Source organism: Harpia harpyja, chromosome 8 (assembly GCF_026419915.1).
Source record: "Harpia harpyja isolate bHarHar1 chromosome 8, bHarHar1 primary haplotype, whole genome shotgun sequence".
In the NCBI taxonomy this organism is placed as follows: domain Eukaryota; kingdom Metazoa; phylum Chordata; class Aves; order Accipitriformes; family Accipitridae; genus Harpia; species Harpia harpyja.
The window spans coordinates 2,800,694-2,816,548 of record NC_068947.1 but is presented as its reverse complement, the minus strand read 5'-3'; the positions used below and the strand labels follow the sequence as shown (position 1 = coordinate 2,816,548).

Below are 15,855 nucleotides of genomic sequence, written 5' to 3'. Positions count from 1 at the left end.
TTTGAACCTATACCTCGTCCCTTGCCCAGTTCAGTTCGTAAGGCATAAGCAGTTGTACTGGCACAACTGAGAGCCTGACATGATTACAGGAACTGTGGATTGGAAAGAAGGAGTTGGGGTTCCTTGATCCATGTTTACTGCAGAATGAAATGCTTGTGAAATTGCACTATGACTACTTTCTCAACAATATAAATGTAGAAGAGCCAGCAGATTCTCAGTTTAGTTTCTCAGCATGCAATGTAGATAAAGAATTGCTAACCATAATTCTGCTCGATAATCTTGACATATAACATACGGTGTAGTCAATATTATACACTTATGGTGTGGAATTAAAATATGGCAGCTTGTTTACATGCACATTAGGCCTTAGAGACTGCTGATGCTACCCCAGTAGTGCCTACTACCGGTGTTTGGGGCCAAAGGTCACTTTCAAACTATTTCAGAGTCCCTGTTGAGAACCACTCAATCTGACTTCTGAACTTGTTTGTTCAAATTTTAGCATACAAACTTACTTACAGTGTTGCATTGAACAGAGGTGGTATTTTAGCATGTTGTAATTTAACACAAACAAGCTGGAAATTGTTATCTTCCAGAAATCGAGAATTCCAGATGACTGAATGGAAAAAACTTGTCCCTCTTTGAAAGGAACTCTTTGTATGAATGTTTGAGTGAACACTTTGAACAATTGAATGAACTGTTTGTATTATTGTTCTTTTTACTTTTCCTGGTTGGAACTGCCACTCCTAAGAATAGTGGTGGCAACTGCAGTACTCACCTGCTTCTTCTTCATCTGCTCCATGAGAAAGAGAGGTATAAAACACAAGCCTAACGTATGACTCTAGTGTTGTGTTCATGAGAGGATGCATTGGGTGGTTATAAAAATTGCTTGGCTATGTTCCTGTAGACCCTGTAATTTGCAGCTTACAGTCTATCTAGAACTGTATTTTTCAACCCATGTGAATGTGTGCGTGGGTCCCAGCGCTTGGGAGGTGTGTACGGTGTTGAAACATGGTTTGACTGTGGCAGACTAAACTATCTGGGTTGCTGTACCTTGTGATGTAGCTACTTTCCTCCACCAACATGAATGACCAGTTTCTCATCTAGTGCAACTCATAATTCACTTGATCGTATGACTCCTATAGTAAGAATATTTTTAAGATTGTACTGTTAGGTATTTAGAGTGTGTTTTAAGTATTTTAATGGAGTATTTTTAAGCAGGAACAAGAAATGGCTTATGGATAGCTGTTGTTTCTCATTTTATGTTGATGGCTGTGTCCTCAGTAACATTGCAGATAAAAACCCCTCTGTTTGTTTGTTTATTGTGGTTATTTTTCAGTCCTGGTAGGTTTGTACTGCTTGCACAACTGATCACGCTATCTGTCCAGGTGAGCCATAGGCTCCTCTGACTTTCAGAACTAGTTTGTTGAAGTACTTGAGAATGAACACTCCTGATACTAAAAAAGATGGTAACTGTCTATACCTGTAATGTTTCAATTGAGGGATTTTGGAGATTTAACACATTCATCCTGGGAACAGTTGGTGTGCTTTTTTCTGATGTCCTTTATCACATTCAAATATAGAGAAAACTCAGTGCATCATACCAACTTGTTTAAAACCAAAGTACAACTGTAGTTGTCATGTGGTGACAAATATGCTAGATCTTTGCATTTAAAACAGCCTACATTTTGGATTTAGTTGTGACTTGGAAATACAGTTGCTGATTTGGGTTTGTTTTCTTTTAATCCTAATTATTAAATAGCCTCTTCGTAAAGTAGTAATGTGATCTCTGCCTAGAAGCACGTCCGTTACCATTGTGGTACGTAACTGGTGTACTTAATTCTGTTCAGACAAACAAAGGGAAGTGGTTCTTCGCACCATGTGTGCCCAGCGGTAGAACTCCTTGGCACAGGATGTTGTGGATGCTAAAAATTTGTGTGGGGTTCAAGGGGAAGTGCAACAAGTTCATAAAAGGGAAATTCCTTGGGCATTGTTATACACATGGAAATCACCTCTGGCTCAGGAAATCTCTGAGCAGTGAATTGTTGGAGACTGCAAGAGACTCAAAAATTTCATTCAGAAACTTTTTCGGAAACATCAGAAAACTCTTTCACAAACGTCATTTATGCTTGCCCTGTTGTTATAGTTTTGCTTTTCCAGCTTTGCCTGCTGTGGAAGATAGGGTGATACCTTCTTATTTCTTGATTTCATAAGTCTTTTAGTTTAATAGCTGTCTAGCTGGGCAAATTGTCCATTTTTGCTGTTCTTTATTTGTAAGAAAACTGATAGTGATATGAAAGTGAGTACTGACCTGAGCCTGGAGCTGTAAAAACCTAAGACTCTTGAGTTTTAAACAATGCTATATTACAGTTCCATATCATGTAAGGGGCAGGAGATAGTCTTTTATTAGACTTAGGGATTTTTCCTGTCGTAAAATTACCTGTTGGTATAATACAGCAAGCACCGTCTTTCCTAGCTGTCTTCTGTTTTGAGAGTTGACAGCTGGTTATTCATTACAGCCATCTATCAGCAAATTAGGTCTTTCTTCTAAATAGCAAATAAAAAAGAAACAAAGGGGTACTCTTACTATTCTGTCAAAGCAGTGAAAATGTAAAATTGCAAAATAGTGACTAAGGGGGGGTGTTTTGTCTTTAAAATGGGTATGGCCAAATTAAGAAATAAGTTGCATATGTTAAATCTGTTAAACATCGAATACAAAGAAAACCAGAATTGTTTCCATGCAGCATCATTCCACCCCTTTTATACAGATATATTTTCAGGTAGTCTTCAAATAGTTTTTTAGCAAGTTGGCTTTTCTTATTCTTCATGTTTCATTTTCTTTCAAGATGTTTATTAATGGTGTACACCCTGAGCTTGAACAGGAAGACGTTAAAGATCTTGTGTTTTGAGACTTCTACTTAAAAAAGAAGCAAAATAATATTTCCCAGGTTAAGCTCATACTTTCTGATATCTTTTGTTTCAAAGGTTGCTGGTACACACCTGTATGACTGGAGTCTTCAGGGCTATATTGCTGTAGAGTCTCTTTGGAAGGATAATCCTAAGAAGAAGAAATCTGGGGAAAAAAGTGATAAGGTAAGAAGTCTGAGGAACTTGATTTCTGAATTTACCATGGCATTTTCAGACAAAGAATATACAAACCATAGTGGTTTTTTTCAACTCTGACTCAGCTTTTATTTCTGAAGACAAAGATTTCATTCTATCTTTCTAAGCTGTGGAAAAATATTAAGTTTATTTCAAGTTAAACTTTCAGAAATGCTGTTTGGAAGTTTTCTTTAGTATAATCTACTAAGTGTTTTATAGGAAAGTTGAGAGTATTGTGATTGGGATGCTAGGGATCAAGGCTCTTACAGTCTTGATTATTTAAAAAAGCTAACTTTCTTTTTTTAAAGTCATTTAATTTGACAAGCTCCATCTTGAAAATCTGAATAACTTTTTTTTTCATTACATATCTCCTCTTTGAAAGAGAGAAAATAGAATCTTGTTTCCAATTTATTCCCTTTTTGTTTTTTTCTTTTGAATGTTCATGAATATTTGCTCTAGCATGATGATGTCAGTGTGCTGCTCTATTAAACGTTACTATCTAGTCATAAAACCAGCAGCTTACAGAGATGCAGTTCTTGGGGATTTACTCATAGATAACTAGCTGTGTGGTTTAATACTTACAGCCCTATTTTAGGAAACTATGGTTTAATCGGTTCTCATTCAGAGGACTGCCAATAAAAATTGACTTTCTTTTGAATCTGCTTTGAACCAGGCATCCTGGTGAGGTACCAAGCGTAGTCATTGCTGAAAGTTTCTGCTTTCTAGATTTCCAATTGTTAACACTGTACGAGCAGTGAGACTAACATTCACATATGTGAATTTATCTGTTTGATTTTTTTCTAGTTAGAATATCATTCATCTTTATTTTCTGTTCTACAAGTCACTTTTTTTTTTTTCTTTTTGGTCTGGCATTACTGTTCTGTGTTATGCTAAGCAGACTGATGTCTTGCCTTAGAGATGCCTGCATCTGATGACAGAGCTTTGTTTTCCAGAGTTTGGCAAGCACTGAGGTTTCTTTAAAACAGCATTTTTGAATTAACATTGTTAATACAATTAAGTGAATGTCTGCCTGATTATTTTCAGTTTTAGAATGGAGCAGCTTTCCCTAATCCCCCTATAGAGCATCAGTGATACAGTAGGATTTCCTCGCATACTTCACTGGAGAAGGGAAGCCTTTTTTTCCAGCGTTCCTGTGGTCCATGCTTATACAATACCACCATTTTAAAGCATGTGTGGCTTTAGTTACTTTAAATCTCAGTATCTCAGCAAGTGTGCTCTTCCACAGTTGATTTATAGTCCTCAAAGTAGTTGCACTATATTTAAGTCATATTATTCAGTGTACATGAATGATTTTATCCTTGGTTTTGAGTTAGTGTTTGTATTGGTATCTAACTATTTGCTTATATGTTTGTGTGTGTTAAAGCAGTGTATATTAAGACTTTATATTAGGCTTTTTATATATATATATAAAAATATATATATATAATAAATTTTCTATTTATATAAAATGTATATTATATTTCTATATAAAACCACAGAATGGTTGAGGTTGGAAGGGACCTCTGGAGGTCATCTGGTTCAGTCCCCTGCTCAAGCGGAACCACCTAGAGCCAGTTGTCCAGGACTGTGTCCAGACAGCTTTTGAATATCTCCAAGGTCAGAGCCTCCACAACCTCCCTGGGCAACCTGTGCCAGGGCTTGGTCACCCTCACAGTGAAAGAGTGTTTCCTGATGTTCAGAGGGAACCTCCTGTGTTTCAGTTTGTGCCTGTTGTCTCTGGTCCTGCCACTGGGCACCACTGAAGAGAGCCTGGCTCCATCCTTGCACCCTCTCTGCAGGTCTTTATGTACATTAAGATCCCTCTGAGCCTTCTCTTCTCCAGGCTGAGCAGTCCCAGCTCTCTCAGCCTTTCCTCATAGGAGAGATGCTTCAGTCCCTTCATCATGTCCATGTCTCTCTTGTACTGGGGAACCCACAACTGGACACAGTACTTTACTTAAACTTTGTCTGTAGAGTTGGTCAAACAGAATATACAACTGTAGTGAATTGTAGGATTTTAGTTTTGTGTATCTGTAATTGTTTGCTTCTACAAATTGCTAGATGTTATGACTGGATAATAATGTCCAATAGAGCAGTACGCAGCGACATCGTTATGTTAGAGCAAATATTTATGAATACTCCTCCCAAAGAAATCGGAAATAGGATTCTATTTTGCTGCTTCAAATGCATTTTCCGTTCTACAAAACGCTACCAAGTTTCAAAATAAGTGCAGTGTGATTGATTAATGATATTAGTTGAAGATTAGTACCGACTTGTGAAGAAATAGGAACTTGTTTTAATGAATCGTTACATTATGTAATGTCTTGATCATAATTTAGAACCTGCCTTGAAGCTTCTGGAGTTAAGTATCTTAATGATGGTTTTGGTTTTTATCTACTAGACACTTCTGTTACCCCAGAGGAGCAAGCTGTCTCTGTAGTTGTACCTCTCTGATACAGATAAGCAAACTGACTTCTAGGAAATACATGTAGATGGCTCAGTGCAGCAGAGTGTAAGAGACCAGAGAATGGTGCGAGTTGATTGAATGTGTGCCAAGGAGAGCCTGTTAGGTTTTTAGGGAATTTTTGTAACTGCTACTTAACGAAATAAAAGTTCAAGTGTGTAACGTAAATCTTCTGTAGTTTTGAATTCACTTCTAAACTCACTGCATCTTTAATTCCTGATTTCTGAGCAACTATGCTTGTTCTGTTGATAGAAACTGCTGCCCTAGCTGCAGACTGCTTCTCATCTCTTATTTTAGTTGTTTAATGTAGCCTGGCAAAACTAACAGGTGATTTGAAAACAACTTTGAACCAGCAGAAAGTCTTGGTCTTTTGCTGTGGACCTCCGGATTGAGCCATAGCTCACACCTGGTAACAGGTCATGCTAGGATGACAGTGACGTATAGCTTCTTGGGTTGTTGTAAACCAGAAGTCCTATCTGACCAGAACATGGTATTTTCAACCCAGAGGCCTAAGGCGTAAGGGGGATAGCCACTGAGAGAGATGTTTTGGAGAGGCAATTGCACTTGAATAGACTGCAGGTACGGGACTGAGTTCCCTAGGTAGGTGTAGGTGTGGGACTAGTTCCAAACAAGCTGGGTTGGAGAAATGCTCGCGTCTCCTGTCAGTTGCTGAGTCTTATGGGAGTGGAGACTTTCTTCAGTGGATAATCGTCCTGTATTGGCCCTAGGCGCTTCAGTAAATGCACTTGTATAGCTCTTTGAATAAACAAAGGTTAGTTAATTGTACTGTACCTTTCCCAAAATCTAGGCTGTCAAAAATTATCTCAAAAAAATAGGCAACATTAAAATATTTCAGAAAGACGACTGACAGCATCAGTAAAAATTAGCTGAGCTTTTTATTTTATTGTGTTCCAGGCTTTCAAAAGGAAACACGTGGTTGTTATTGGAAGGCAAAAACTTTTGAAGCTTTCATCTTATTATAAGGCTTATTCAAGCACTTGCTACTTCAGCAGAAAAACAAAGGACATGCAAAATTGCAGAGACCACTAAGTAAACACACTTCTTTCTCTTCCTCCTTGCAGAATCTTTAAATCACACCCCTTACTTGCCAAAATGTTATTTGCACAAAGGAGCAAAGTGCCATTGAATGGTTTCCTCCTAAAGTTCATCTAATTGTTCAGATATTGTTAGTGTTAACTGTTGCCATTTAGCTTGATGGATTAGGCAAGATACAAAAATCCTGTGACTCAAATGAAGAAGCACTACGCACTTGATGAAATTGCTTGCATTTCAGATGTTCAGTGATCTCTTACCACTGGAGCATACAGCCTCATTGTTTTCTTGTCCTCTGAAGTTGTTGAAAGGAGGGTGTTGTGTCCCTGGTGTCTAGAGAAGCTGAACAGCAGTTGTAAATGTCACATGCTTTCAAAGTCACTAGAATGTGGACTGAAAAGTATTTCTAATGGAAGAAGTCTGCTCTGAAACTTCTTTTCATCTGCACTGGTGAAGCCATATAAAATACATAGTTGAGAATTTGGGGGGGTATGGGTGGGTTTGGGTTTTTTTTTTTGTGGGTTTGATTTAATTGTTTTGGGTTTTTCTTTAAGATAGCATTGTGGTGTTCTATCATGATGTGGTCAGTCACAGTTAATAATGAAAACTTCTACCTTTTTTAATACATATAAGTACTGGTATGTCCCTAACATGAGATGTGAGAGGTGAAGTCTACCCTAGAAAAACTTTTTCAGTCTATCTCTAATGCTGTGTGGTTATACCAGTGCAAAAAAGTACTTTTTATTCATACAGATAATTAGAGTCACCAAATGAGTATCAACTTTTCTAGCAAAAGAGTTTCTGTTTAAGTTGCATTTTTATTGGAGCTTTTAATGATACAGAAATGTCATGGAAGAAGATAAATACTTCTAACTATCATGTACTAAAATTGGCAAAGCATTCTAGGATAGATTCTGGGACTTCTGTCTTAATTTGACAGCACTGTGAAAGAATTGGGTTGGTTTTGTATATTTATTTCTTATTGTTGTACTAGGCAGCTAGATTCCTTAACTATTGAAGGCAAATATAAATGTTATTCTTGAGGAGTTACAGCAGATGTAACCCATTTTGTGAAACCATGCCAGAGCAAAAGATGTTATTTTTTGTTTTTGTGACATTCACTCTAGCGTTTTTCTGTTGCTACACAAAGGATTCTTGCAAATAGTCAAGCAATATATGGGTGGCTCTTCTTGGCTTGTGTTTATTTGTTATGTTGCTCATAATTTGTTTGACAGTCATAGGTACCACAGCTGTGCATAACTTCAAGTTTGTGCAGCAATATGTCATTAAAATAGACGTGGTATGTTAATTTTCTGAAGGTTTTATGAAACAAAAACCTGTGCCAAATTGAGGTCATATCAGCTGAAATCTAAGTTCTGCCAAGAAAGATGAATTCCAGGACCTTCTGCTGCTACATTTCAAAACACTGTGGCTGGAGCCCCTCCATACAGCAAGTCTGTCTGATCAGGTTTTGAATACAGTGTTTACAGTATAGCATTCAGCTATCCTGAAGCTGACTTGTTGAAGGAGACAGCTCTTCAGGATGTCAGGATAAAAGCCCTCTGCTAAACTACGCAAGTACCATAAGTAAAAATCAGTGTTCATATTTTTTATTTCCAGAAGGATGAAACATTTTCATAATAAGGGACAGCAGGAGTAGTTATGCAGCTTCTGTATACTTTATCTCAATATAAAGCGGACCAACTTTTCTACTTCTTCCCCCAGGTAGAGGAGATGGTAGAAGAAACGTAACCGTCTTGTTGGGAGGCCAGGTATATTTTAAGGGTTTTATCTTCTGAAAATGTTTTGCTTACTTGAGCGATCTTTACTCACAAGAAGTAATTCCACAAAAATGAGCAGAATTAGTATTAACTTTTATGTTACCGGGTTGTAAATCTTCAGAGGAAGTGATAGTGAAATGGAAGGTGTATCTCTCAAACGTTTTTATCTTAAACTTAGTGTGCAAAACCTGTAGAGAATCATACCAACTTAGGCCTTTATGCAGTTTTTTAGAATGATGCGTTTGAAACACTTCTAAGTAGCCCTAAGTGGCATCACACTTTCATCACTGGGGTTTTGCAGTTATGAACGCTAATGCCCTACGTTGCCTTCAGTTAGTCTTTGTGAGTAACTGGTCCCTCTGCTCTGCCCAATAATATAGTTCATGCAAGATTATCTTTTTCTACATTTCTTTTTTTCTACACTTCTTGCCTTCCAGTGCCTACAAAAGTGTTGAACTAGCTGAACTGTTAAGCCAGTGAATTACAGCTGCCTTTTTTTTTTTTTTTTTCCCCGCCACATCAATCTCTGTTTAATACTGGCTGAGTTTATCGGCTTTAATACCTGCCCTTAGGTCAGAGGGATGGACGAACCGTAGCAGCTTGAGGATTTTGTGCAACAGCAGCATAAACTTAAGGACTGTGGTTTTCTATACAAACAGTTACAACTTATTTATAGAAAACTGCTTAAAGATCAGTATTTCAGAGCCACAGTTCGATACGTACCACGTGCAAGTTTCTAACAATCGGGTCCTGGTTGGCAGTCAGCTCACTTTATTTTCATGAAATGTAACCCTTTTGCCCTTCCTCTTCAGCCTTTGGTTTCGATGCTTCCATAATTTGTACTGTTGTATTGTGCTGTAGGGTTGTTAGCTCTCATACTATAATGACTTTGTCCTTAAGTGACAAGGGCATGTGTTAATGGCACCAAGTTGCTTAAACCCAGGTTTTGTTCCAGCCAGTAAGTTAATACGTACTGAAACACATAGAAAAACAATTTTCTTCAGTTAGTTCTTACTTTCCCTTGTCTTTATACCACTCAAAGACTTTTGCTATCTTCAGCTATTCTGGATTCTCTCTATTCTCCCAACACTGAATTGGGCACCCATTGTTTTCACTGAAGTGGCCAAAATGTGAAAAACCAGAACAACACTAGAGCTTTAAGAACACCCTCCTTTTCAGGTCTTGTTCCTTTCTTCATGTGTGTACTCTTTCCCACTTTGGTCCAATCTGTAGTAGGATCTTACAGAAAAATGATTTTTTTTTTTTTTTAATATTTTTTTTCTGTCTGTCATTTCATTGTTTCAACAGCTTCAGAGATTGAGAGAAACTCTTGTGGCTTATTGTTTGGTTTTCATTCCTGCCTGGTCTGTTGATAGACACCATCTGTGACTTACCAATACTAATATATATATATATTTTTTTACCTATAGATATCTATTTATTACACATATAAATATGTAAATATTAAAAATCTATGTATATGGCTCTGGGTATTTTATTAAGCGCTAGCTGGTGACGGAGTGCTTCCAAGTGCAAAGACTGCTCAGCTTTGGGTGCTGGTTTCCTGCGCTTGCTCAGAACAAGCATAAAGGAAATTGTGGACCTGAACTTTCCTCACCTGAAAGCTCTAGTGGAAGTTGTGGTGTCAACGTGTTGGCTGGGGAGCTTTACCGTCAGCATCATAGATTGTGACCGTAGCAAACCTTAAACTGTGTTTTAAGAGAGTTTTTAAGTCCCTTGTGTTTTGAGCATCCTTTAAAACACAACATAAGCAGGTGAGAGAGCTTCTTTCTGCAGGAGATGCTTGTGAGACTTGAACTAAAAGATAAAAATCTACTGACAGAAAATACTGTTCACTGTCATATGCTCTCCTTTTATTGTTTGGTAGTAAGTACAACAGAGTAAAACTTGTAAAAGTTATTACTTCTTTTGGATTGGGTCCTTACTAGGGGCAGTGGAGATTTTAAATGTGTTAGAGGTGGGAAAGACAGAATCTACTCTGCAAAAAGTTGGGCTTTTTAAGGGCAACTTAGAGTAACATTTTAAAAAGTGCTTCATATTTCTGAGTTAAGTTCAAGCTCAACTAAAAATAAAGAAGGAGAATAAGTTACTGACTGACAGGGGGAGGATGAATAAGGTAAACCAGTGACGTTCTCTTTATTCTAAGCAATACATTGCAAACGAAAGAGGACAGAAGAAAAGGTAAGTTACTAATCTGTGAGCCCAGATGAGCCTTTTTTTTTCTTTTGCAACTGTTGTTTCTTTTCTGGTAGTCAGACTCTACCTTTCAAGAGTTTTCCATAAGCATAAGAGAGATGCATACCTACCTTTGGAGTTATAATTTCTAAGGGTAGATGCCAGTGTAAAAGGGCTTGGCCATCTGCAAGACTTTTTCCAGAGGTAGCAACAGAAACCAACTTCTGCATCTGGCTAGGCTGTAATGCGAGAAAAAAGCCACCACACATTCGGGGTTTTTTGACATTAGGCTAGGTTGCTTTGGGGTATCTTCTCTATGGAATGAAAATTTTCAGTGAAATCATTGCGGATTTTTAAGTTCTTTAAAATTTAGTTTTCAATGTATCTCTGTTAGATACTGTGAGCTAAGTTGGGGTGTTTTTTAATCACTCATGTACCGAAACCTTACGAAAAGCATTGTGCATGGTTGCCTTAGTTCCAATATTATTTTCAATTTCAAATAATGATTTTTTAATTCTTTTTTTTTTTAATCCCATGGAATCCCAATGTATTGAACACTTTACTAATGAATGTGTTATGGAGATTTCTTATTAGTCACCTTTTGGTTGAAACTGTCAGAAGCATAAGAATGCAAAGTATTTCCCCTTCTGCTGTGGGATAGAGCTCTGATGCGTGAACTCCTCGGGCCACCCAGATATATCATGGAGTGGTTGTGTTGAGCCAGAAAGTAGAAAAGACTGTCTTGAATATGTGCCTGCTTGTAATTATGAGAGGGCATTATGGCACAAAGGAGGTCTGTCTTCTGGGTCATTGATCTAAACACATCTTTTGCTTCTGATCTGGTTTTGAGTGTGACTAGAGGGCTTTGACACTTTGTTGGAAAATTAGGTGTGTTTACTTCTTCTGCCAGCTCAAAGGACGTGCTTTTCTGGCTACCCGTATTACTGCTTGATCAGTCTCACTCAAGCTCACTATTTACATAGTGGGCACATACAGGGATGGAGTTAAAAGAACTTCTTAATTGCTAATTCAGCAAATGAGTTTGTGTGAGGAATGACAGTTTAGCAGTAGATTGGCTTGAATTAAATAACTTCACAGATCTAGTGAAGACAAGCCCAGTGATGAGATCTACTGAGCTCACAGAAACAAAGGAATTGAGCAAGACCCCTGTTTTTCTATACATTTGTGTGTGTGTGTGTTGCTTTGGGGTTTTTTCCTCTTTCAGGACAAACAACAAAAAAAAAAGCTTACCTATATGGTATTTGCTTTTTACAAGTTAAAACAAGCAAGTGGAAAAACATAGAACTCTCTGTGAACAATTTATTTCTAGTTCATTTGTTCAGAATTGAGTAATCCCTGAGATGAGGCATCATGAGTCAGATTATTCATTATAAATTGTAGTAAAATGTTGTAACTTACAAGTTCCTGTACAGGAAAATCACAGAGTAGATCATTATTTTGAAGTGGGTGTGGTTTGTGGATGTGATTTCCTATACTATGACATATCCAGGGTAGTGATCAAAACAAAATGGGTTTTTGAAAGAAAGAATTACCTTTTAAAGGCCTTGCTAGGCATATTTTGAATAAGAAACTTAAGAATTACCTTCATAATTGAATCTTGATGTATTGAGTCCATATCTCCAGCGCAGCATATGCAGGGTCTCATAAACTAGGTGCCTTATTCATAGTGTTTAACTTGTGCTGGGACATAAATTTGACCCGTCTTGTGAAACGTTTATGTTTTCCAGGCTCTTCTGGCTTCTTATGTTACATTTTCCATCACATCTAAGGCATATTGGTAAAAATATATTTTTTTAGAATAAAAAGAAAATGCCATTTAGTCTTTATGTGTAGAATTTAAGAATAATTGAGGCAGGGTGTGACCTGTGATCATTTCATCCAACGCCCTGTTCAAAGCAGAGACAGCTTTGCAGTTATATTTGGTGGCTAAGGCCTTGTGCAGTCGAGTGCTGAATATTTCCAAGGATGGAGATTCAAAAAGTTCTCTGGAAAACCTGCTCCGGTGTTTGATCGGTGGTGTGATACATTTATTTCCCACCCCCCCCTTAGATGTAATAGAAATTTGCCTAGCTCTTCCAAATATGTACATGCCCATTAAGGAACTGTGGATAGCAATTAGGTTCTGCCTTTGTCTGGTCTTCTCCAGGCTGAACAGACCCACGTGTCTCAGCCTGTCCTTGTATGTCATGTGCTCCAGTCCCCTAGCCATCTGTGTGGCCCTTTAAGTATTTTTTTTTTTTATTGATATCTATTTAAAACTATAATCAAATGCCTGTTCGTTACAGCATACTTGGCAAATACATAGACCAGACGCTCTAACAAGCCTCTCTTTGTTCTTTGATTTCTATAATTTTTTTCGGGGAAAGTGTGAAAACACTCTCTCAAAGGATATGTACTAAAAGAGACCTATTGTATAAATCCACGCAGAATTCAGAGAATGCAAAATAGCAACTACTCTGTGGGAATTTATCCTCTGTTATTAGTGCAGGCAAAATGAGTCAATTAAAGCATTTCTGTTGAACTACTTGTTCTCTCAAATCCTTTAATTGCTCAGCTAACTACAGGAAGATTAAAATCTAGAAACCGTTTGGGAGAAGATCATATTTGAGTATATTATACTGAATTAGTCTCATCAACCACTTGATTTTGCAAGAAGTTTTTCTTTCAGCTTTTGAAGAGTGTTTCTGTTCTGGCAAAAACATTAATCATGGATTGCCTCAATGGAAATTTTGTGCATATTTTTCCCTCCTCAAGGGTGATGCAGAGGGTGACAAGTCCCTGGAAATCCATGCTGCTTCAAATGAAGAGCGAGCCTGGAAGTAAAACACCAGATCACTTGGCATCAAACAGGTAAAGGATAAAGACTGATAATAGTATGTTGCTACAGCAGCAAAATAATCTGGAAAAGCTGAACATTTGCAAGTTTGACTTGTAGTTCTCTTCATATTGATGAAGAAAGAGAGGAAGACAGCTGATAATTTTATTTGTCTTGACATTTGTCAAGAATATGCATGCTCCTTAACACTAAGTTAACTAATCTAAATTCTTCATCCTTAGAGCATAGCAAGTAAATGTATGTCTTCTCCAAGGGTTCCGAGTTAATTTAGCAAGGCCTTATTAATGTGGTGATGGTTGTGTTTGGGGGTTTGGGGTTTTTTTTTTTCCTTCTTCCCTTCCCATTTCTGCCTCCCATACCAAAAACCTCTTTGCTGCCTTTGTCACACCTGTGCAGGTATGAAGGAGGGGAAAGAAACCCCTTCCCTGCTGATAACATTTTCTCTAAAGAATCGTCAGTGCTAGGGTACAGCCTTATCTTACAGCCTGTAACAGTCCACGATGTGCCTGACCTTTCATGATGATGTACCTCCCTAAAGAGACGTGCTTCATCAGTCGGGAACGAATGCTGGAGGAAGTGGAGGCAGCGTTTCCCAGGTCTCTGAGCCAGAAGCTCGAGTTGAGACACCAGTTCTGTTTCTGACTTGGCCACTGAGCTGCTTTCTAAACTCTAGCCAGTCCTGTGGTTGTTACAGTTTCTAGAAAAGCAAAACAAAAACACTCCCTCAGCTGTTTTTTTAAGGTGGTTCAATTTCATAGGGCAAAAATTGCTCTGTATTTGAGGCTTGTTATTACTAATGGTAATGTAATTGGGCATCATTTAGTACAAAATATCAGATAATGTCTGCTGTTATCAGTTGATAAAGGATGTCTTTTCTGAACGTGCTTTCTAGTTGCTTGTCTTTTCCCTATGTTATTTTCGTGTTATGTTAAAGACTTATTTTTCATCAGAAAGTGATCCTAGCATTGTAGGGACTCCTCACTATTTTTGTATGCAGTGTTCCATTTACCAGAAAAATTCTTTTTTTTCCTAACTGCCAACTGTGTAAATAGAGTCCGAATTTAGAAAACTGCACCATTTTTTTTTTCTTCCATGCATCACCACCAGTCACAAATGTTTGCAGATGTGATGGAATGCACACATCTGCTGAGCAGCAGCGTTCCACTGTTACACGGTCAGCTTTAAAAGCCAAACTAGTTTCTAATGTTGTTTCCCTTAATGTATATTTAATTGCTATAGCTAATTCTTACAAGGGCAAAAAGGTGTATTGACTGGCTGATTTACTGAGTACTTTAGTTTTTCATTCAGACATATGAATATAAAGTGTTTAAGAGTACATGTTTTCCAAGTATTTTATAAAATAGCCACGTAAAATAAAAATAAAAATAAAAAAAAGGAAGAACAGGTTTTGTTTTGAGTAAAGATACCCAGGAGAACCAAGAGGAAGAACAGCTTCTCTAATATTCACTAAAATGTTTTGCTTATTGTGAACTAGGACAGAGCTACTAAGTGATAAAAAGCCAGGAAAATTGAACTTTTATTTACGTATGTTCGACACTGTACAAATATCAAGGTTCATTACAAACAGAAACCCATAAATAGCTTTGATTTTTCTTCTAGCATTTCTTACTGTGTGAATATAGTTTCTGGTAGGTTGTTGTTCACTTTTTGAAATGCTAGTGCGTTTTGCTTAAGGCACATTTTCTTTTGGTGGGGGGTGGCAGTGGAAGGAAAGGAACAAAAGCTGTCAGGAAGACTTACACTAAAGTTGTTATCTAGATCCTTTGTCCTGAGGATTTTAATCATAAATATAGTCATGCTGTAAGTAAGTTTTGAGGAAAACCTCACTAACAGCTGCTGTCTCAGATGTTCTACTGTCTTTCTTTTTAAAGAGTGAAGATAATTGCTCAGGTGCTTAAAGTACCTGGGTGCTGCTGGTTTTGAAATTTACTTGCTTTACAAAGTGTTATTTCTGGAGGAGATACATAAATGGAGCTGCTAGATTTTTGACCTAGAGCAACCAGATGGTGAAAGTTCAATTCAGTATCAATTTTCAGCTGTTCAGCGGGGGTGGCGATTTGTTACTTCTGCTTGAAATAAAATCCAGTTATTTAACTCTGTACCCAACTCCAGATGTGTTGTTGGATTTGGGTGATCCCAAAGGTTAGAGATCGCTGCTGTGGTCTTTGAAAAGACATATTTGTTTATTCTGAATGAGATCAGTCCTGAAAGTCTCACTGTATTTTCAACTGTTGGCAATATTCCTCGTTGAATCTGGTTACTGAAATAAATACAACCTCATTTTCCTCATAAGGAATTGCCGCAGCATGGGTCTCTGGATTGTGAATGGTCAGCCAAGGACAAGATCACTTTGAGTTAAGAGACAGTGACATATTTCTCCATTG

The 15,855-nt window shown here is 37.6% G+C and overlaps 1 protein-coding gene across 2 annotated transcripts in view; it reads left to right on the top strand.

The window, feature by feature from the left end:
- The window catches only part of APOO (apolipoprotein O), a 33,907-nt gene that overhangs the window by 17,073 nt on the left and 979 nt on the right, over positions 1 to 15,855 (top strand). For both annotated transcript variants that reach the window (XM_052794924.1, XM_052794925.1), the window contains exons 7-8: positions 2,983 to 3,090; positions 13,369 to 13,464. In XM_052794924.1, coding sequence (XP_052650884.1) covers positions 2,983 to 3,090; positions 13,369 to 13,437 — 177 coding nt within the window. In that variant the 3' untranslated portion in view covers positions 13,438 to 13,464. The remainder of the gene's footprint in view (positions 1 to 2,982; positions 3,091 to 13,368; positions 13,465 to 15,855) is intronic.